At 43.3% G+C, this 23,868-nt stretch overlaps 1 protein-coding gene and 1 long non-coding RNA gene across 6 annotated transcripts in view; one reads left to right on the forward strand and one right to left on the reverse strand.

Annotated features, from left to right (window-relative positions):
• WHRN (whirlin) overlaps nt 1-23,868 on the reverse strand; it is a 123,624-nt gene that overhangs the window by 8,470 nt on the left and 91,286 nt on the right. For 3 of the 5 annotated variants that reach the window (XM_083485805.1, XM_083485801.1, XM_083485802.1), the window contains 3 exons: nt 15,672-15,878; nt 11,300-11,332; nt 3,612-3,683 (listed from right to left, as the gene is read on the reverse strand). In XM_083485805.1, the coding sequence (XP_083341931.1) occupies nt 3,612-3,683; nt 11,300-11,332; nt 15,672-15,878 (312 nt within the window). The remainder of the gene's footprint in view (nt 1-3,611; nt 3,684-11,299; nt 11,333-15,671; nt 15,879-23,868) is intronic. The other 2 variants (XM_083485803.1, XM_083485804.1) reach the window with 1 other exon arrangement.
• LOC310698664 overlaps nt 10,213-23,868 on the forward strand; it is a 207,943-nt gene continuing 194,287 nt past the window's right edge. The window contains exon 1 of the long non-coding RNA XR_014521676.1: nt 10,213-10,318. This is a non-coding gene — a long non-coding RNA (uncharacterized lncRNA). The remainder of the gene's footprint in view (nt 10,319-23,868) is intronic.

Here is a 23,868-nt window from a genome sequence, read left to right on the forward strand (position 1 = left end):
TTTTTAAATTAAGATTTTGATTAATTTTTCATAACTTAACCAATTAATTTAAACTTCAAATTTGTTACACGTTTTTCTTACAATATGACCTCCTACGTTCCTTTCCATTCTGTTTGTATACCCATCCCTTTTGTATACTGCATAATATCACACACTTCACCTAATACTTGTTCCTGTATTACATAATAGTCTATTTCTCATTTTGTTTATTTTTTAAATTTAACTATATATATATATATATATATATATATATATATATATATATATTTAAAAGCATGCTCTCATTGTTTTAATATATGAACTTCTATAATCTATATTCACTGCTGTTGTTTTTGTTGTGAAATCACTTTAAGATATTTCATGGGACTTGATCTATAAATGGAAGTGAATAAATAAATATCAGGTGAATGCTGTGATGTCAACAGCATAATCCACCTCCATCTTAATTTCGTTGTTCTGTATGGGACAATGACAATAAAGATTATTGTATCGTATCGTATCGTATCGTATCGTATCGTATCGTATCGTATCGTATCGTATCGTATCGTATCTTCTGTTCCAGGCAGATCATGGCAGGGATTGTGTCTGGTGTTGCAGAACGAGCCTTGAATTATTCCATTCCACTGCCTTGCTCTGCCTGAGTGAGTTTCTATCTGAGGAGTCCGAATGGACAAGGACAAAGGAATGCAGTCTGCTTCCAGGTGTACCTTGAAATTATAATATCTCAGTGGAGAGGAGATTGATGCTATGGCAATGAGAAGTATCCACCCAGAACAGAAGCGAATATAAGAAACTTCATCTCAAATATTGAGGGCTGAACCATGAATAGAAGGGTTTTGTTAACCGCATGGCTTGTAGAAGTTCACCTTATGATGGTATAGGAAGGAGACTCATCTGTGGTGGCACCAATCACCTTGGAAATGAGTCAGGCACCAACTTTTGGGTGCTTCTGCTATGGTTTAAAAACTCATGTTTGCTCAGGGATTCCTAGGCCACTCATGGCAGATTTCTTTTTAGCACCCTGATTAGTGCAATTTATGTCAATATTTTTATTGATAGCTTTTTAAGCATATATATGCCTTGCTGCTATGTTTTGTGCTTTATTGTAATAATGGGTTGCATCACTGAAATTGATGGACACGGCACTATATATTGAAAGCAACATCAAGCCACTCTAAACAGTCATGGCTTCCTCCAAAGAATCCTGAGAACTGTAGTTTGTTAACGGTGCTGAGAGCTGTTAGGAGACCTCTACTCCCTTTGCATAGCTACAGTTCTCAGAGTTCCCTGGGAAGAGTGATTGATCCTCCCCATGCAGCTGCTGGGTGACCTTGGGCTAGTCACACTTCTTTGAAGTCTCTCAGCCCCACTCACCTCACAGAGTGTTTGTTGTGCGGGAAAAAGGAAAAGGAGAATGCTAGCCACTCTGAGACTCCTTAAAGGGAGTGATAAAGTGAGATATCAAATCCAAACTCTTCTTCTTCTTCTTCTTCAGCCACTCTAGGAGGGGAAAAGGAGGTAGCCTACAAACTCTCAATTCCCTTAAGAAACTGCAGTTTCCAGCCATGACTATTTAAAGTGGCTCTAAGTGCAGATTGGGCCAAACTGAGATTCAATCATTTCAATTAACCTATTCTGAGTAGAGGGACGTGGGTGGTGCTGTGGGTTAAACCACAGAGCCTAGGATTTGCTGATCAGAAGGTCGGCGGTTCGAATCCCCGCGACGGGGTGAGCTCCCGTTGCTCGGTCCCTGCTCCTGTCCACCTAGCAGTTCGAAAGCACATCAAAGTGCAAGTAGATAAATAGGTACTGCTCCAGCGGGAAGGTAAACGGCATTTCCGTGCACTTCTCTGGTTCGCCAGAAGTGGCTTAGTCATGCTGGCCACATGACCTGGAAGCTGTACGCCGGCTCCCTCGGCCAATAAAGTGAGATGAGTGCCGCAACCCCAGAGTTGGTCACGACTGGACCTAATGGTCAGGGGTCCCTTTACCTTTACCTTTTACTCTGAGTAGAACTGAATTGGATACAACCGGTGGTTCTTATTTTAGTTGCAAACCACAAGTGGGGCATCCATACAATATTAGGCCTGTGCCATTCCTACATTTACCCAATGTCCACTTTAATAAATACTCAGCATCAGTGGCAGCTGGTAACATAGGAGCCAACTCCTAGGGGCTGTGGGGGCTTCACCCCCCCCCCAATAAAATGTTTGAGGGGGCCAGCCCCCCCCCCAGTTTCTGGGCACTTCCATTCAAATGGTGTGTGTACACCATCAGTTATGTGGGGTGGGACTTACCTGGGCCCCTGCAATATTTTATTCAAGTTGGTACCTCTGGCTGGTAACCACTGGAGCTGGTGGAGTGGTGGGCAGAGCAGCTAATGGGAGGTAGATTCATATCTCTCTCTCTCTCTCTCTCTCTCTCTCTCTCTCTCTCTCTCTCTCTCTCTCAGTGTGTGTGTGTGTGTGTGTGTGTGTGTGTGTGTGTGTGATTGGAGGCATTGTAAACCTGTTTCCTCCCATCCTCCTCTGTTGCAAAATTACAGTGCACACTTAAGCCATTCTCATAAGAAAGATTTAGTGGGCTAAAGCTGGACTTCTAGAACCTTGCATTTCTAGGTGTCATCAATAAATACCTAGATTAGGGGTAGAAGGATCTGTCACTTTTGGTCCTCTCGGGTTTCTCATTTTTTCAATCTAGAATTCAGTTCTTCACCTTCTGCAGCAATTTATGATTATTATTTTTAAACATCTCCCATGAAAAACGCCAGCATCCCAGTGCAAATTTAGCTCAACAAACTCATTTTTCATTTGCAATTTTGACTCATGTTCACATTTTTGCAAGCAATTCCCCCTAATATAATGCATTCTTATATTTTACTTTCACTAAGATGTGTGTTTTTATGCACACTTGACCCTACATTTTTGTACACATTGTTTTTGGAGAACCGCATCACACAATTCAGAAACGTGTACTTTTTGAAGGATGGTTACGTTTCAGTTCGCATAAGTGTGAATTTCACAGATTTAGCTTCAGATGTGTACTGATTTGAGCTTTCCCTTCATCCCTAACCAAGATACACCTGTAATTTTCCAGGTCACCTTATGCAAAGAGAGATGGGCAGAAAGAACTCCAGGGAATCTTGGAATGATAAAAAAAAGAAAAGAAAAAATAAATGTATGACTATCACCCTGAGGAGTTAGGATTGCTGGGCCATAGTTATGGAAGATGAGCTGCAGACATAATCCAAGTAAGGCTCTGCCCCACCCACCCCCTACCCCATTCCATAGGGATTAGTATCCTCTGCTAACTGCTCAGAATCAAGCTTTTCCTGTGAAAGACTCAAGCTGTTCACATTTCAAGACAAATGTGTTGTAGAGCAATAGAACAGTAGGATAGATGCCAGATGGTGGCCAATTAGGAAGCCTGGCATAAGATGTGATCATGAAAATCAGCTGCCAATTAGATTAATATCTTCACGCCAAGAAAGTGCATGTTTGCTGCATATTGCGTGGCACCCTGGATATGTGTCCTGGTCCTGACAGAGAGGGAGCATTACTGTGGGGAAGTAGAGGATGGTAGGTGGTGGATTGGATGAGAACATGCCTTACCAGTGAGATGTCAGGCAGGGCATTGATGTTGCTTTGACTTCCGTTTCTGCTCCCTTCCAAGTCTGACGTATTCTAGCCACAAAGGAGGAAGATAAAGGTCCTATTTTTTATTTTGTAATAAATAAATAAATATAATAATAATAAAATATATATTTTTATTTATACCCCGCCCTTCCCGGTTCAAAAACCGGGCTCAGGGTGGCTAACAACAAATTTAAAACACTTAATTGTAAAAGCAGCATAAAACACAGTATAAAAACATGAATAACAATAAAATTCAATGTTCAGAAATCAATTTAGGGGAAATCCATCTAATAAGCATTAGATAATCACCAGGGCTAGCTGGCTGAATTAGTCCTACTTGGGCCAGCGAGGAGGCCAGGGGAGAATTAGCTGTGGGGTCTCAGAGTGGGTGATCTTCATAAAAGGGGAGGGGGAGGGAAGAGAATGGAAATAAAAGATTGAATTCAGGCTGAATTCAAATTAAAGGCCATGCAGAATAGCTCTGTCTTACAGGCCCAATGGAAGAAGGTTAAATCCTGAAGGGCCCTAGTCTCATGGGACAGAGCATTCCATCAGGCCAGAGCCATCACTGAAAAGGCCCTTGCTCTGGTGGAGGATAGTGTGACTTCCTTAGGGCCTAGGACCTCTAAACCATGGTTATTCATGGACCTTAAGGTCCTGTGCAGGGCATACCAGGAGATAAATAAATCATACACCTCTCTTTCAAACAAGGTTCTCTGAGTTGTCTGTAGCAGGTCTTGTCATCCCTTTGGGAGCATGTGACACATTTGCAAACCTGAGAAACTTCTGTAGGCACCACACAGTTACTGCAACTCTTCCTCTCCTCTGGTGTAACTAGTAGTGTAGTGGCTAATTCTGAAGTGAAGTCCCTTCATGAAAGTCATAACTACACCCACTTATAGGATTACCGTATATAATCATTAGGCATGCACCACAATGATCAGTACAGATTTCCATGTGCTGACTTTTAGCAAGATCTAATATTTTTTTGTTCGTACATGGGCAAATGGCTTGGAATGCTCCAATATCTTCTTTTGGGGTGACTTAAGTTATGTTTCCCTTGAAGTTCCATTGTGCATAGCAGAACTTGCACACAGTTCTCTTGAAAATGAAGCCATTTCTATTTTCAGTGTTTCTAAATGATTAGCTTTGGAACATATAGAAAAACTCCTCTGCCTCAGTGATGCAAAAATAAAACTTCAAGTGCATTTGCAAAGCTATCATTTCAAATTGGATGGGGGACCATGTGTTGACCCTCCCAAATCTACAATTCTCTGATTCCTTGGTGTTCTTACTACATGTCTTCTTCTCCAGAGTGACCCTAGCACAGGGGTCTGCAACCCGCGGCTCCGGAGCCGCATGTGGCTCTTTTACACCTTTGCCGTGGCTCCGGGACGGATACTAGCGAGGGGAGGAGGCGCATTGTGCGCCCCGACACTCCCCACTGTGGCAGGCGCTGTACTGGCTGTGACATCGCATGGGGGCGGTGCGTGCGTTAGTCACGCACCATCCCGACGTCACCTTCCCGCCCGCCTGCTACATTGTAAGGGGCATGTACACTGGTCACTGCATTGAAAGGGGGCATGTACGCTGGTCACTGTTTTGAAGGGGAGTGAAGAACACACACACACAAAAAAGGTAACTTGTTAATTTAACATTTATTTCTATGAGGAGGAGTAATTCTGAGGGGTCAAACAAAGAAATAATAAAACAGTGACAAAAAAGTTATTTTTATAATGACGAGTTTTGCGGCTCCCAGTTTTTTTTTTCTTCAGAATCGGGTCCAAGTGGCTCTTTTTGTCTTAAAGGTTGCAGACCCCTGGACTAGCAGCTTCAGTGGTTGACTTGGCTCATTTCACCCTTATCAGTCAGTTCCAATCAGAACAAAGGTTAAGAAGACTTTTTCTCAGTGCCTTAAAAGCTACCCTTTCATGCTGATTGGGTGGTTCTAAGATGCTGGAGGCAGAGACCCTGCTGCAGAAATAGTAATGGGTGTTTGCCCCTCCCTCTAGTGACCCTGGATCACTGCACCTCTGGCTGTAACTACCCTGAAACTTGTACCACTGTTAGGCTTGAAAGAAATCCATCTACTGCCCAAAAAATACTTTCAAGCCTAATTTCAGCAGGGGTGGATGGGATCCTGCAGGAGTCATATGTACCGTATTTTTTGCTCTATAAGACTCATTTTTCCCCTCCTAAAAAGTAAGGGGAAATGTGTGTGCATCTTATGGCACGAATGCAGGCTGTGCAGCTATCCCAGAAGCCAGAACAGCAAGAGGAATTGCTGCTTTCACTGCGCAGCGATCCCTCTTGTTGTTCTGGCTTCTGAGATTCAGAATATTTTTTTTCTTGTTTTCCTCCTCCAAAAACTAGGTGCGTCTTATGGTCTGGAAAAATACGGTACTTGCAGGCCTCATGTTGGTGACTCAAGGCTTACAGAAGGCATGGAACAACAAACAAAACTCTCTGCTGTCAGTTATAGGCACACAGCCATGTCCTGCCCCCCAATCTCCTTCAGAGCCAATGGAAATTAATGAATGAATAGAAAGAGAACCTTCCCACATGATCCTGGCACAAAACATTGCACATACTATGCAAAAGTATGAAAGTTTACTACCCTCATTCTCTGCCTCCCCGATCTCTTTCCTCACCTCTCTTCTCCCCCAACTTTATACTATATTCAACATCTCACATTAAATAGAGCTGATCTGTGGAAAGGACTCTGTGATCTGAAATTAGAGACGATGTGTGTACTTTTGTAACCCAAGAAAATCTTTAAATTAAAAAAAAATGCCACTCTCCCCCTCTCTTGCACACACAAACACTATTTTTACATACAGTAATTCTTTCCCTGTCACCAAATCAGTTCCTTCTCAGGTGTATACAGGGCCCCCCACTCCAGCTTTTAAATCTAATTATAGCCCAAATGCCATTATCAAATGTCAAAATAATGCTGAAAATGAATCAATGGAAATGGAAGATTAGACCTTTTTTTTTGTTTTTAAGCAAACATTAAATAGCTAGTTTGTCTCTCTGGCAGCCAAGGGACTGGTGGGGCTGTCAGTCAGAAAATTATTGAAGGTGATGGGTTGTTGAGGAGGAAAAGGACCAGAAAAGATGAGATAGACACCTCCTTTTGGTTCAGTAAACATTGGGGGATTTCCTTAAAATGTCATTCTTTTGCTTGGGGCTGTCTTGAATGGAACTCTACATCCAAGTGTATCAGTTACAGACCAAACTGTAGGGTGAGGGTTAGAGGAGTATGTAACCTGAAGCGTCTGTAACCTGAAGTGTCTGTAACCCGAGGTATCACTGTACTGTATATAAAACTGAAAGATGGAGAATTGGAATCCCTTTTTATTTCTCTCTCTCTTTTCCTTCCTTTTCTTTTTTCATTCTTTTAGTGTTTTTATCTTCCTGCATCTTCTTCTTTCCTTACTTTGCCTTTTCTTCTTCTTTTTGGGACTCCTCTATTCTGGGTTACTGAGGGGACTGTACACACAGGGAGGTGTTGGAAGACTGGAGAAGAACCCAGTGTAAGAGGTGAGGAAGGTATGAAATCCCAGGTTAGGAGGCTGGGAGAAGAATAGAAACAGTGGAAGAGGGGCCTGAGGAGTGTGTGGGCATGCGGGGAAGCAGATTCCTAGCCACTGCGACCCAGTGTGAAAAGGCATGATTTTTGCACCCCTTCTGGACCTGTGCCGTTAGCGGGGGCCAACCCCTAAGTACACCTCTGAACAAGAACCTCTCACTTACACGTTAGAGCCTCTGCTTATGTGTTTTGGAGCAGGAGCTGAGACAGCCACCTGTCAGCAATACTGAGCTAGGTGGACCAGTGAGGCTGTTGGGATTTTTGACTACGTGCTGTTTGATGCAGCTTCCCATAGAAGCAATTAAGGAGTTGGCAAAAGGCCAGGAAGACTGAGCAGAGGGACTTTTTCTGCCTAGAGATATGGGACCTTGGATACAACTCTGCTATTGGTCAAGGTCTCCACATAGGCATGATGACTCCTGGTTGGTTAGTTGGTTGGTCAGTGTGTGGTTTGAGAGTTCGTTGGAGTTTGTTCTGTGAGAGAGTTAAGATCTGTGTCTGTATCCCGTATATAGTAACTTGCGATTCTGCTGCAAATAATAAACCTATAAGTAACCAAGTTACTGGTAGCAGCGTCTTGTTCCTGCTTCATCCTGCCTGCAACTGACTGTTTTTGGACAGTCTGCATATGCTCTGCTAGATTCATCAAGTTCTGGCTAAGATCCATTTGAACAGAGGCAGCTTCCTAAATTCGTAAAAAGAATATATGGGTGGGGGGTGAAGTTGAAGGAGCTGTGAGGGGATGAAAGGTTGGGCAAGGTGTAAATGGAGAGGAAGGGGGTTTGGCAACAGAGATTGGGGTAGGCAGCACTGGTGGTCTTGCATGCAGGGGTGGCAGCCTCTAGTATGTGTGTGTGTGTGTGGATATAGTCCAACCACTCTCATGTGTTGCATTACATAGCTGGAAAATACCAGTAGATAAAATAAACATTATGGCGCTGCCCCCCATTTTGAGGCCAGCTCTGTTTTAAGCAAATTAGCAATAAATGCATTGCTATGACCAGGCATAGCTGCTTCCAATTATCTCAGCACACAATTAACCTCCCACTTAGAGGACCTGCCTGTGTTAAAAAAAAGAAGAAGCTATTAGCCAGGGAGGTGATGATAAAGCAGGCCTGGCCAGATGGTTTGCATTGGTCAGGCACTGAGAGGAAGAATCAAGGAAGCAGCTTCCTATTTGAACTGATCAATATGCTGTTTGTCACTTCCTTCAACCCCCGTCATCTGTGTAAACCACACAATTACTGAAATACCAATTTTAGAGGAAATGGGATTGATAGCACTAAAAGGATAGCACTCGAACTAGCCCATTGTGCGAAGATAAAAATGTTATTTGTTGCTCCACACACTGCAGGAAAATATGCCATGGAAACGATCTTGAACATATTTTACCTGCCGAGTTGCAGATGTGATTTGGCATTTAGATCAAAGGTTCCAATAGTGGGCACTTGCATATCTGGGTGGGGTGTGGGAATGCAGTGGGATTACCTAAGGGAGTGTTAAGAGGCAAGGGGGTGGCAGTAGTGCTGGAGTGCTGGAGATGCAAATGGCTGTCAGGCTTAGAAAAGCTGATATCACTACATCAAGTTCACCAGTTTTGCCGAACTAGTTAATTAAACTAAGTATTAACTGGATTTGTAATAAGTGTGCAGTTAATTGTTACTGTGTTGAATGTTATTGTGTTGTAATCTTCTGTACTGGGTTGTGCAAACCATTTTTTACAGGGTAGGGGGCACCGGGGATGAGTTTATGGAACTGGGCAGATGCTGACAAGTGTGCACCAAGGGAAGGGTGGCTGGAGTCTGGCTCAGAAGAGGGGGGCAGTGATTTGTGGAGACCTGTGCCAGCCAGGAGGAAAGAGCTGAAGGCAGGGGAAGCTTTCAGAGCTGAAAGGTAGAGACAGAGCACTGAGAGCCAGTGTGGTGTAATGGTTAAGAGCGATAGATTTGTAATCTGGTGAATCGGGTTCGCGTCTTCGCTCCTCCCCTCCACATGCAGCTGCTGGGTGACCTTGGGGTAGTCACACTTCTCTGAAGTCTCTCAGCTTCACTCACCTCACAGAGTGTTTGTTGTGGGGGAGGAAGGGAAAGGAGAATGTTAGCCCCTTTGAGACTCCTTAAAGGGAGTGAAAGGCAGGATATCAAATCCAAACTCTTCTTCTTCTTCTTTTCCAGTGGGTTCACTGGTACATTGCGCCAGGGCGCCGGCCTCTCAGGAGCGCCCCAGCGAGTGGGGGAGCTGCATGGCTTTGCCGGCAGCCTTCCCTTTCCTCCCTGCACACCCGCCAGCTGCTCCCCATCAACCATATGGCTGGCGGGCGTGCAACTTGCCTCCCAAGCCTCCGCGGGAGGAGAGCAATCCCCACAGAGGCTTAGGATGGAAGCTGCGCCCTGCCAACTATATGACTGGCGAGTGTGCACCTTCCTTCCCAAGTCCCCACAGGAGGAGAGCGATCTCCACAGAGGCTTGGGAAAAGGTTGACAACTCTGGGAAACAGGGGGTGGGGCACTGGAGGGATCTTTGCACCACAGCGCCGGATATGCTTAAGATAGCCCTGGGTAGAGCACAGGATGGGTGAGAAGAAGAGGCAGGTAAGGCAAGTGAAGGGCCGGGTGCTTTCTCACGCTCTCCTGCACTGCTGTCTTCCAGAAACAGGAGGGGATTGAAAAGCGATGAGCAGAGGAAGTTGCTACACAGGCACATTCTCTGACTATGTGCACACAGCTTTTACATAAACAGGTGGAGGAAGACTGGTCCCCAGTTGCTACAGCTGCTCCATAGAGTGTGGACCTGGGAACAGCGGCCTAGCTGCAAGATTGGTGTGTAGGTATCCAGAGCTGTAGAAGTGACTGTATGTGTTAACTTTGACAATATCTGCTGGGTGCGCTCCTTTGGCTGGGGAAGGCCTTTGACATAAGGGGATGGCGGCCCAAAAGAGCAGTGGCATAGCGTGGGGGGTGCAGGGGGGGCGGCCGCACCGGGCACAACATCTGGGGGTTAGGGTTAGGGGGCGCAAATCCACGGGTTAGGGGGCGCAAATTACTTGCCTTGCCCCGGGTGCTGACAACCCACGCTATGCCACTGCAAAAGAGTTTGGGAACCACCGATTGAAATAATTTTGGGAATATTTAAATAATTATCTAGGGGATAAGGGTTCATCATGAAAGACCTGGTTATGTTTAGAATGATACTGCGTAGGGAAATGTTCCCTGGTACCAAGATGAGGGATTCTATGGAATGCAGATAGAGAGAATTCATAAGAATTATGATCTGCTGTGACCTTGACGGAAGCGTACAATAGATGAGTCTTCTTGTGTTTTGCCTCATCTTCCTCTTCTTTTCTCTTCTCTCTCTCTCTCTCCCCCCCCATTTTCTTTTCTTTTCTTTTCATTTTTTTCTCTTCCTCCTCCTTCTTCTTTCCTTTTTCTTTCCCATAATGGCTTATGTTCTATGCCATGTACTTTGATAATTTTTGTAGTTTATTTAAGCTTTTTTCATTATTATTATTATTATTATTATTATTATTATTATTAAGGATTTTTCTTTTGTAATTTTGGTTGATTATATTTATCTGTATTTTTTTAAAGCAAAATAAAGGTATTTTAAAAAAAAAGAAAAGAAAGAAATGATTTTGGTACAGGGTTGATGGGTGTCCGGAGCTGACTGCAGCCTTCCAAACATCTCTATTTGGCCCTTAGGACTTTCCCCATACCACTACTCCTCTCCCCAGGCCGTACCCCTCAGTGGTCCAGCATCACACCCTCCTTAGAGTATTCATGCCTGGCAGGAAGGTGTCCTCGAACTCCAATGATGTCTCCTGCTTGCCCAGGTGGGCTGTGTGTAGACACTAGACTACTGTGCAAAGGTAAAAAGTTTTATTTGTTGCTCCACTTCCTTTTGTCTCTTACTTTGCCCATCTCTGGCACGTGACCCCAGAAGGCAGCCCAGATGGGAATGTAGCCCTCAGGTTGGAAAAAGCAGGTACTTTGGCTAAGTCCCATCCAACTCAATTCCCCCTGTGACTTGTTAACAGGAACCAAACCCCAGCCAGCACCCATTAGGAGTTGCTTACCTCCATGAGGTCAATAAGCCACAAGAGTCGCTCCTGGTGGGGCCATTTAAAAAAAGATAAAATAATGGATAGGAGAAGAGAAATATGTTAGAAGGAGGGTAAAATAAGCAAACAATATATCCTTCAGGTTCAGTGTTCAAACACACGCATGGTACCAGCTGAGCTCTTGAAAAAAGAGGATTGAACAATGGTGTATATCGCCCAGTATCCATTTAAAAACTGCTTTAAGTGCTGCTTTTGCATTTCTGGGTTTTGTTGTTTTTAATTGTGATTTGACATTATTATTATTATTATTAATTGTAGTTACGAAACATTTGTCCTCCAACGGAGAACAGAGTGATGCATGACAAAAGAAAAATAATGCATAAAGAGATGGAGGGGGAACAAACCCAAAATTAAAGCATGCAGAAAATTAACAACAATTATAAATACAAACCCTCACTTTACTGTTCAAGAATCTTCTCCCAGTCCTACCTGGAGAACCTGAGGATTGAACCTGGGACCTTCTGCATGCAAAGCTGGTGCTCTATTGCTCTCATGTCAAACTGTTTAAACAGCTGTAGCCCCTAATGTGCACCGCGGTGTGTGAAGGGGTTGTACTTGTTGGCCCTTGAGGGATCCCTTAGGTAAAGGGGACCCCTGACCATTAGGTCCAGTCATGACCGACTCTGGGGTTGCGGCGCTCATTTCGCTTTATTGGCCGAGGGAGCCAGCATACAGCTTCCGGGTCATGTGGCCAGCATGACTATGCCACTTCTGGCGAACCAGAGCAGCGCACGGAAACGCCATTTACCTTCCTGCCTGAGTGGTACCTATTTATCTACTTGCACTTTGACATGCTTTCGAACTGCTAGGTTGGCAGGAGCAGGGACCGAGCAACGGGAGCTCACCCCGTTGTGGGGATTCGAACCACCGACCTTCTGACCGGCAAGCCCTAGGCTCTGTGGTTTGACCCACAGTGCCACCCGCTTAGGAATGAGGGGTCCCTTACAACTGTGCAATTCTGTGATTTGATGCAGAAGGCCCTTTGACGCATGCCATTGCTGCAAATCCTAGTTTTAAGATCCTTCTTTGCTGATCTTATTATTATTTATTATGTTTCTATACTGCCCTTCATCCAAGGATCACAGCATAGTTTACTCTCTTAAGGACAGAGCTGGCTGCTACTGGAGGGTGTTCTCCTGAAGATACTTAGACTTGGGGCAGTGGTGGTTGGTGCCCATTGGAACAGCAGGTGGCGCCAGAGCTAATGACAGAGACAACTAATTCCAGCTTTGACCTCATCCTGCTCCCTGCTTCTACGTAGGGCAACACTGAGGATAAGTAGGAGGGTGCTGACAGTCTCCACCACAGCCTTACATGGATGAAAGTAATAATAATAATAATAATAATAATAATAATAATAATAATAATAATAATAATAATAAATTTTATTTATACCCCGCCCTCCCCAGCCAGAGCCAGGCTCAGGGCGGCTAACACCAATAAAATCACAGTAAAAACATAATGGGGGGGGGGGAGGAAAAGAAAAGAAAACAATTTAAAATACAGGTTAAAATGCAGCCTCATTTTAAAAGTAGACGATAAATCAAGACCATAAGGGGAGAGAAACATAAGGGTCAGACTGAGTCCAAACCAAAGGCCAGGCGGAACAGCTCTGTCTTGCAGGCCCTGTGGAAAAATGTCAAATCCCGCATGGCCCTAGTCTCTTGTGACAGAGTGTTCCACCAAGTCGGAGCCAGGATTGAAAAGGCCCTGGCCCTAGTTGAGACCAATCTAACCACCTTGCGACCTGGGACCTCCAAAGTGTTGTCATTTGTGGACCTTAAGGTCCTCCGCAGGGCATACCAGGAGAGGTGATCCCGTAGGTACATGGGTCCTAGGCCGCATAGGGCTTTAAAGGTCAAAACCAGCACCTTAAACCTGACCCTGTACTCCACTGGGAGCCAGTGCAGCTGGGAAAGCACTGGATGAATGTGATCTCGCAGCAAGGACCCCGTAAGGAGCCTCGCCGCGGCATTCTGCACCCGTTGCAGTTTCTGGGTCAGCTTCAAGGGCAGCCCCACACAGAGTGAGTTACAATAATCAAGCCTGGAGGTGATTGTCTCATGGATCACTGTGGCCAGATCAGGGCGAGAAAGGTAAGGGACCAACTGCTTAATACACCGGAGATGGAAAAGTAAGAAGACAGACAGGCTGGGAATGATTGAGGTTGGTTGGCCAGTGCCCCATTTTCCCTCATGAACCAACCTCCACTGGCTATGAGCCATTTAGGGAATTATGAACACCTTGAACCAGGCCTGGCTGCTTACGGGCAGACAACACAGTGCTTTAAAGAGCAGAGTGTCACTCTCCCATTTTGCTGCACCAGTTAGCAACCCATCATGGTGTTCCCTTCTGTGCAACTTTGCAGGGACCACATGCCAGTGCTGGGCAGTACTAGAGGCAAAAGTGGGAGGAGAACTGAATGCAAATTTTACCTCTTTTACCAGTAGGCTAGTTTCTATACCCACACATCCAGTCAAGCAGGAAGAATAATCAGAGGACAGATTACAGACAGGCAAAAACACTCAAGGAGGGTACAGAGCAAGGCCGATGAGCTGCATGACCTCAGCTAGAAAAGCCTCAAGGGCCACAGGTGACCCCCTGGGCCTAAGATGCCGCACTCCTATTCTAAATAATCAGAGTGAGGGCAGAACAAAGGAAAGGATATCATTAGTATTGTAAAGCTGTAAGCTGCTTAGAAGCCATGTTGGCATATCAACTGTTTAACAACAACAACAAGAAGAAATTAATTAATAATATTTCTAGAATTAGCCCTCAAAAAGCACAGCAGTGTGGTTTCCTATTCCATCTCCAGGCAACACTCCCAGCCTCCTCCAGCCTCCACCCCCTGGGCAATGCCTGCCTTTGAACTACCAGAATCATCAGCTCCATTTATTAAAAGAGGTTTTCAGTTTCCCAAGGCTGCTAATGCGTTTATGATGAAAAGGTGTTTTATGGCCAGCAAATTAATTTTGTGGCGGTTAGGCTGCATGCTTAGAGGTGATTATGCTAACTTAATTAGACGTCGTGTATGTGACGAGGTCTCTGAGATGTTATATAACAATGACACTGAGGCGCGGGGAAGGTTGGCAGGAGGGGAGAGGTGAAGAGGTCAGCTGAACAGGCATAAGGCTATGTTTCCCCACATAGCCCTACAGAAAGCGGCAAAGTCTATGATTGGGTGTAGTTTTAACAGGCAGAAGTCAGGGAGAAAAGACTCTAAGGACCTAAGGATGCAAGAAGAGCCTTGCCAAAGGCACATCAAGTCCAGCATCTCCTTCTCACAGAGGCCATCTAGATTTCCCAAAGGGAAGCCTGCAGGCAGGTCCTGAGCCCAACAGCATTCTCCACACTTGAGATTCCCCACAAGTGGTATTCAGAAGCAGAGTGCCTCTGATGGTGGAGACAGAACACACTCTTAATGACAAGCAGCCTAGATAGCCTTCCATGAATTTGTCTAACCCCCCTTTAAAGCCATCCAAGTTGGTGGCTGCCAATGCATCACGTTTGGCTATGTGATCATGTCATAAAGTCAAATCAGATGGCGACGATACCTAGCTGTGCCTTTAAATGCAGGGTTGTTTTATCCTGTAAGGGAGGGGAGCTTGTGATTTGGATGGTGCCCCACATATCTGATTTTTGTTAGTTGGAGCTTGCATCTTCCGCCTGGGAATTGTATGCACAGGGTATACAATCTGGAACTGAAGCAAAAGATTAAAACTTCCAGTGCTCCCCCTCTCACTAAGATCCCAGTCTAGACTTGGCATCTTGTGCTGGCAATTTGCGTTTTAATAAACAGCAGCCTGAAGACGTAAGAAGCCATCTTATACAGAGAGGTCTGTAGTTTCTGGTTCCAAAGGCAAAGGCACTTTGAAAGGAGATCAATGTTTCTCAGATTCAGGACAATGAACCGTGCTCCCATAACTGACGTCAACTATCCAATTGTCTCAGCAAAGTCCTGGAGCAACTGGCTAAGTTTTATAGTAGGGCTTTGTTAGTCATTGACTGGAGACCCCACTGCCTGAGTTCGCCTATGGGTCCACCTAACTCAGCCCTATTTACACTGACTGGAAGAAGCTCTTCAGGGTTTCAGACTGGGAGCATTCCCAACCCTGTCTGGATGTGCCAGGAAATGTACCTGGGACTTTCTACTTGCAAAACAGATGCTCTACCACTGAGTTACAGGCCATCTTCTTAGACACATTTACATATATGTAATGTTTAGTTTGAGTTTCAGCTATATCTTGTTAACTAAAAGGGGATGGGACATGAAAATGTCCAACCATGGCACATATCAGACCACTGAAGGAGAGGAGAGGGCACTTACCCGAGCTGAACTGACTGTGGTAGAAGTGAAATGACTCCCAGTGGAAGACACTGTGTCACTGCAGGACATCAAGGAGTAGGAGTCCGTTCCTGTCCCCGAGGGCTGCCGGGCCTTCATGAATTCGATCTCCCTCTTCAGGACCAGATTGTCGAAGCGGTCAAGATCCTGAGGAGATATAACTCCCCTGACCTCTGACAAGAGTGAGAACTGCAAAGAAAGAAGAGAGCATGATCACATGGCTGGCTATAATATGGGTGGGCAACCTCAGGCCCAGGAGCCAAAAGTGGCTCTTCAGTTCTCTCTTTCATTTTTTTTTTTTTAATAAAATTTTTATTGGTTTTACAAAATTTTTTAAAGAACAGACAAACACTTAAAAAGACAAACATACACGTATAGTTTCATAACATATTTTCATAAACCTCTTTTCTTGGACTTCCCCATACCCCCCCTTTCTGCATCCCAATGTCCATAATTTTATAGCAACTCCCAATTGTTACTTTCCAACCTCTGTCATCTTAGTCCTCTTTATATTCTGACCTTATATCACTGTATCCCTTTGTTTCTGAAAACCACAACACTTTAACATTCATTAAGTTTATAGTAGTCCTTAAGAGAACTTTTAAATTTTTTCCATTCTTCTTCCACCGCCTCTTTTCGTTGGTCACGGATTCTGCCTGTCATCTCGGCCAATGTCATATAGTCCATCACTTTCATCTGCCATTCTTCCAGAGTGGGTAGATCTTGTGTCTTCCAATACTTTGCGATAAGTATTCTTGCTGCTGTTGTAGCATACATAAAGAAAGTTCTGTCCCTCTTTGACACCAGTTGGCCGACAATGCCCAAGAGAAAGGCCTCTGGTTTTTTAGGGAAAGTACATTTGAGTACCTTTTTCATTTCATTATAGATCATTTCCCAGAAAGCCTTGATCTTCGGGCACGTCCACCAAAGGTGGTAGAAAGTACCTTCGGTCTCTCTACATTTCCAACATTTATTATCGGGCAAATGATAAATTTTTGCCAGCTTGACTGGGGTCATGTACCACCTGTAGACCATTTTCATAATATTTTCCTTTAAGGCATTACATGCCGTAAATTTGATACCGGTGTTCCATAACCATTCCCAGTCAGCTGACATGATGTTATGCCCAACATCCTGTGCCCACTTAATCATAGCCGATTTGACTGTTTCATCCTGTGTATTCCATTTCAGCAACAAGTTATACATTCTAGATAAATTCTTAGTATTGGGTTCTAACAGTTCAGTTTCTAATTTTGATTTTTCCACCTGGAAGCCAATTTTCCTATCCTGTTTGAAAAACTCCATTATTTGCCGATATTGAAACCAATTTTGTACTTTATGTTTCAGTTTCTCATGGCTTTGTAGTTTAAACTTATCTCCATCCTGTTCCAAAATTTCCCAATACTTCGGCCATCCGACCTCCATATTGAGTTTCTTCACTGCTTTAGCCTCCACTGGTGACACCCATCTAGGGGTTTTGTTTTCCAACAGATCTTTATATCTTGTCCAAACATTAAATAGTGCTTTTCTAACAATGTGGTTTTTGAAGGCACTATTGACTTTGTCATACCATAGATATGCATGCCAACCAAAAGCATTGTTAAAACCTTCCAGATCCAAAATGTCTGTGTTCTCGAGGAGCATCCATTCTTTCAGCCAGCAAAAAGCTGCTGCCTCATAGTACAATTTTAAGTCCGGCAGGGCAAAACCCCCTCTTTCTTTAGCGTCTGTCAATATTTTAAATTTAATTCTGGGCTTTTTGCCCTGCCAGACAAATTTTGAAATGTCTTTCTGCCACCTCTTAAAACATTCCATCTTGTCAAGAATCTGCAAGGTCTGAAACAAAAATAGCATTCTAGGCAATACATTCATTTTGATCACAGCAATTCGGCCTAACATTGACAGTTTCAAATTTGACCATATTTCTAAATCTTTGTTAATTTCTGACCAACATTTTTCATAATTGTCCTTATACAAATTCACATTTTTAGATGTCAAATAAACCCCTAGGTATTTCACCTTCTTGACCACTGTCAAGCCTGTCTCCTCTTGGAATTTCTCCTTTTCCGTATCTGTTAAATTTTTCCCTAAAACTTTGGTTTTTTGTTTATTCAACTTAAATCCAGCTACCTGGCCAAACTGTTGTATTATTTCTAACACCTTTTTCGTACTAGTGTTTGGCTCTTGCAAAGTCAATACTAGGTCATCTGCAAACGCTCTTAACTTGTAATGTTTAGCTCCGACCTGCACTCCTTTAACCTGCTGGTCATTCCTAATCATATTCAGCAACACCTCCAGAACTGAAATGAAAAGTAATGGGGAAATTGGGCACCCCTGTCGTGTTCCTTTTTCTATCTTAAGTTCCTCAGTCACTACATTATTTACAATCAATTTAGCTTTTTGTTCAGAATATATTGCAGCCATACCATTCTCAAAACCTTGACCTACCCCCATCCCCTGAAGATTCTTTATCATAAAACTCCAAGAAATATTGTCAAAGGCTTTCTCCGCGTCCACAAAAATCAATACTGCTTTAGTGTTTATATTCACCTCTAGCTTTTCCAAAATGTCTATTATATTCCTTACATTGTCTGCTAGGTGCCTTTTGGGGAGAAAGCCTGCTTGGTTCTTATGAATCTTTTCCATCAACACTCTTTTAAATCTTTTTGCCAAAATGTCTGCAAAGATTTTGTAATCCACATTAAGTAGTGATATTGGGCGGTAGTTCTTCAGTTGAGTCTTTTCAGTCTCTGTCTTTGGTATGAGTGAAATATATGCTTCTTTCCACGATTCAGGTGCCCTTTTCCCCTCAAGAATCTCGTTGCAAACTTCTTTTAGTGGTTGAGTCAACCATTCCTTCAGCGATTTGTAATATCTAGAAGTCAGTCCATCTGGTCCTGGAGATTTGCCCAATTGCATGTTCTGAATGGCAGCCTCTATCTCTTGTTCTGTTATTCTCTGGTTCAGATCCATCTTACTTTGATGAGAGATTTTTTGTAATCCATATTTATCAAGGAATTTGTCTATATCTTCTTCATTTTGCAGGCCTTGCGTATAAAGTTTTTTAAAATAACTCAAAAAGCAATTTCTAATTTCATTGGGTTTAGATATATTCTTTCCATCCACTTCTAGGCTTGTAACCGTATTTAATTTCTGCCTTTTCTTCAGTTGCCATGCCAGAAGTTTACCACATTTATTTGCTGATTCAAATGTCTTTTGTTTCATTTGCTTTATCTTCCATTCTATCTCTTGGTTCATCAATTCCATATATTGTGTTTGATATAGCTTAATCTCTCTTAAGATCTCCTGGGACTTTGGTTTTGTTCTTAATTTTTTCTCTCCTTCCTTTATCTTTTCCAAAATCTTTTCTTTTTTCTCGTTTTGTTTTTTCCTCTTTATTGTATTTTGTTGAATCAAGAAGCCTCTCATGACCGCTTTGCTTGCGTCCCAGATCACTCTTTTCTCTACGTCGGCCCTCAAATTTATTTCAAAATAGTCTTTTAGAGTTTTTTGGGCCTTCGTGAGGATCTCCTTATCTCGAAAGAGGGTGTCATTCATTCTCCATCTAAATTGACCAGTTATTGTAAGTTTCATCTCCATCTTCACGGCATTATGGTCGGAGCAAGTTTTTGGGCATATTTCCACCTTCTTAATCTTTGGAGCCATAGCACTAGTGATCCAAATTTGGTCGATTCTGGTCCAGGTCATCATTGCTTGAGAGAAAAAGGTTCCCTCTCTCTCCAGAGGGTTCCTTGTTCTCCATATATCTATCAAGTCCATGCTTTCCGTCATTTCAAAAAAAGTCTTAGGAAGTCTCCCTTCCTTGCTGACTGTTAGTCTTTGTGCCTTGTCCATGTTAGTGGAGACCACACCATTCATGTCTCCCATAATTATCATATTGTAATCCAGATAGTCCATCAGGGTTTCATAGAGTCTCTTAAAGAAGTCAGATTTACCTTCATTTGGTGCGTAGATTCCAACAACTAAAAATTTTTCTCCTTGTACTTGTATCTCCACTGCCAGATATCTCCCTTGTTCATCTTTAAATATCATTTTTGGGGCCCATTTCTCTTTCACATATATTACAACTCCTCTTTTCTTGACTTTATCTGATGAAATAAATTCTTGTCCTAGTCTTTTATTTGTAAGTAATCTCCTGTGGGCTCTAGTTATATGAGTTTCTTGTAGACATATCACGTCCAGTTGTTCTCTGTTCAAAATATGAAATACTTGTCTTCTCTTCAAAGGCCCATTGAGCCCATTACAATTCCAGCTAAGGAATTGCAGCGCCATCTTGTTATTTTCCTGGCACTCCTCCAACAGCCCCGAGTTGTTGCTCTTCTTCTGATGGTGGTGGTTTTTGTCCAAACGAGAGACTCAGGATGTCTAATGCTCTCCTTTGTTCTGCAATTGGATCCACGGTCCCCTTCTGCAGGTCCTCCTGGTTTCTTCCCAAAAATTTGTCTTTGTCTTGAATTGTCTTTATTTTCACCTTCTTTCCGTTGTAATCAAAAGACAGCCCTTGTGGGAATTCCCACCTGAAGCGGATGGAGTTTTTCTTTAACAGAAGAGCTAAATCCTTGTAGAAGTTTCTTAAATCCAAGATATATTTTGGAATGTCTTTGAAGATCTGTACAGCTGAGTTTCCAATTTGCAAGGCCTTTTCAAAATGTAGTCCTAATATTTTGTCTCTTTCCTCCTTGGATCTAAATGTGATCAGGCAGTCTCTCGGGGTCTTTCTGTCCTGCTTTTTGCCCAATCTAAAAGCTGTTGTAATTTTAAATTCGTCTTCCTCAAGATCCCAACAGTCAACAAACTCCCGTGTCAGATATTCCACAAGGTTGTCTCTTTCATTCTCTGGAATCAATCTTAATTTCAAATTTCTCTCTTTTCTCTGTAACTCCCACAAGGCCAAAGTTGCGTCATGCTCATAAACCTTCTTAGCGATCGGCTCTAATTTCTCTTGCGTCTCTCCAGCAGTAGCTTTAGCATCTTCAGCAATTTTACGCGTGGTAGCATTTTCCTCCACCAATTTGTTTATAGATTCTGTATTCTGGTTTAGTCTTACTGATATTTCTGTTAATTTTTGTGTATTTTCTGAAGTCTGTTTTGTCAGAGACTCCAAAGATTGATTTATTTTAAGCAGGGCTTCTGTCACGGCTTCCATAGAGACAGCTGTCCCTTTTTCTTGTCCTGTTGTTCCTGCCGATCCAGCAGTTACGCCTGAAATTGAGCCTCTTTTCCTTGTCTGTTGCTGCTGCAGCTGTTGTTGCTGTTGTTGCTTAGTCTTGGCTCTTGTGACTATCTCTTCTTGTGAGCCACTCATGTCAAGGTCGTTTCCCACGAGAGCTGTTCCCTGTTGGGAAATTCCACTCTCTTAGGCCGTGCCGAACTTTACTTTACCCTCTAGGGGGAGCAAATCAAGATGGCCAAAAATAAAATGTCCAAGTACTAAGACAAAGAAGAGTGTCCAAAGATGTAAAAAAGTTAACACAGTTAAAGCAAGTATAGCTGAAGGCTTGTAGCTACAAATTGCCACCGTTTCCCAGTATATACTGTTTCATCTTATTATATACTGTAGCCAAACACTGTATAAACTTTATGTCACAGTATCACTTTTACAGGAAAAAGTCAGTTCAGTGTCCTATTGTCCTAAAAGGCAGACCGTTTCATGCTTTTGATAACTGAGGCAGCAGAGGATTTTTACTTTAGGTAGATCATGCAGTTTCTAAAGTCTCTTTCACCTCCCCTCTGCCCTGCTAGCTAGAGGGGAGATATAAGGTTTAAATGTCCGGTTTAGTTAAGTAAAGAGCAGGCTTCAACGGATGCAGCTTTGAAGTTCCGTTGCTTTCGCTTTCATGCAGTCGGGGGGAGGCAGACTTCCTTAATTTTAACCTCCCCGCTTTTAGCCCAATTTTCTCAATTTAAAGAATCCCAATTGTTTTTCAGCTCCTACTCACGGGAATTCAGTCCAGATTTTCTTTTCAGGAAGGAATCGGCGCTCTCCGCTTATGGCGACGCGGCTTCACTCCGCAGGCTGGGTAACGACTCTCAGCACCGCGCTCACTCCCGATGCCGCTCCGTAGCCTTTAAAAAGGCTCTTTCACAGTACCGGGGGGCGCAAAGGTGCCCACCGAATCTCCTTGTTCTCAGGCTTCAGCGCCTGAGATTTTAGGGGTCCCCCGCTCGCCGTAGCGGGTAAGACCCGAACTTGCGGAGCAGTCCTTCTCCGGAGCTCGGAGGTAGGACCGCCATTAAGCGCTGGCACCGACCGGAAGTCCTCAGTTCTCTCTTTCAGGCCCTCAGTACTCTCAGCAGGCCATACCTCTTACTGCTCAAATGTGGTATGGTATTGAGATATGGGGAATCAATCATAATAACTTGAAAGACCTGGAAGTGTGCCAGAATAAGTTCCTAAGGTATCTGCTGAAGCTTCCTAAGGTACCTCCAGATACCCCAGATACCTTCCTTAGCACAGAGACAGGTGTCGTGTTTGTAAAAGCTAGAGCAGAGATGGCTGCTTTTTTGTACTATAAAAGAGTCCTGGATATGCCAGAGGACCACTTGCCTAGACTCTGCCTGGAGGAACAATGGAAGAAGGGTGTTTGGGCCAAGTTAGTACAAGACGTGCTAACCTCAAAAAAACCTGACAACAGATATTTTTGTAGTCCCTGGAGTTAAATGATTGCTCAGGGACTGGATTCATAAACAGAATCACAAGCAAGATTTATCTCTACCCCATCTCAAAATTCTCCCATTGGTACTATTTGCTGAAATCTAACCACACCAGAGATCAATACTTGCAGTCACTTACTTTTGCCTTCCTGAGAACTGCATTTACAGCTCTCCGTTTTCAAACAACGCCTTAGATGGAAGATATAAAAATGTTTAAGACTTTGTACTAAAATGCATTTAAGACTTTGTAATTGTGGGGTAGGTGAAGTAGAAGATCTCCCCCATTATATACTCCATTGTTAGCTCTATCAAAACCCCAGAAATAGATTTTTGGAACAGATGCTGGCACCACTACAGGGACAGAACCCTGAAGTGAAAATATGTTGGCTATTATCTGACTGTGATCTGTTTGTCACATACAAAACAGCCCTATTTGCTAAAGCTGCTAAAAGTATTCATGCTAGCTATATAAAGACAATGCTGTAGACTGTGCAGGCAATTCATTAACGTGACTGACTGTAAATCCATATCTCTGGATTTCTTTTAACAGGTTTTAATTGACTTGCTGGATCTGTAATTGAATTTATAATGGTCTTGAGTGAAGCACAATAAATAATTGATTGATTTGCTATAACATGGGTGGGCAACCTCAGGCCCAGGAGCCAAAAGTGGCTCTTCAGTCCTCTCTATCTGGCCCTCAGTACTCTCACCATGCCATATCTCTCACTGACTCTGCCTCACATCCTCCTCAAGAACTATGCCTGTTTGGAATGTGTCCCTGAATTCTGTTAATGCCTCTCGCTTGCCAGGGTTGAGAGAGGAGTGCATGTGTATAGATCCTTCTGACTTTTCTGTGGTTGAAAGGTAGCCCACTGGTCAAAAATATGAATCACATCCATTGCTCCATTGACTTAGTCCTTTGGCCACGTCCATCAATGGAACATGGAATCTGAAAGATTTCCCATCAGTGAATTCACTCCTCAGGCTGGAAAATGTTTCCCATACCTGGGCTAGATAACTTCTTCAATTAGAGAATACAAGTATGTAAAGGTCAGATAACTACTCTACTGGCTGTTCACTCCAAGCAACTTGTTGACCCAAGGTTGGGAGGGATGGGTGCGTCTGTTTGATTGTTATTTTTCTAATCTTAATTTCAGTGTTCTACATTTCTGTGTGTGTGTGTGTGTGTGTGTGTGTGTGTATACCTCATGAAAATTCATCAATATTTTAGGGCTAATTTTTTCCTAATATACACATTTTTGCAAGCAATTTCCCCTAAAATACTGCACTTTTGTATGTTATTTTCTGCTACATCTGCATTTTGATGTATTTTTGTAAACATTACTTGGCTGGAAAACTGCCTTGCCAGATTTGGAGACGTGTGAATTTCAAAGGACTGCTATGTTTTCAGTTTGCATAACATTTCAGAAAGAGCAAATTAGGTATGCTTGCCTTTAAATGCAAGCTGGACTGAAATTCTCTCCTCTACCACCCGTCCCTAAGC

The sequence above is a fragment of the Podarcis liolepis genome (genome assembly GCF_965112155.1).
Source record: "Podarcis liolepis genome assembly, chromosome: Z".
NCBI lineage: Eukaryota > Metazoa > Chordata > Lepidosauria > Squamata > Lacertidae > Podarcis > Podarcis liolepis.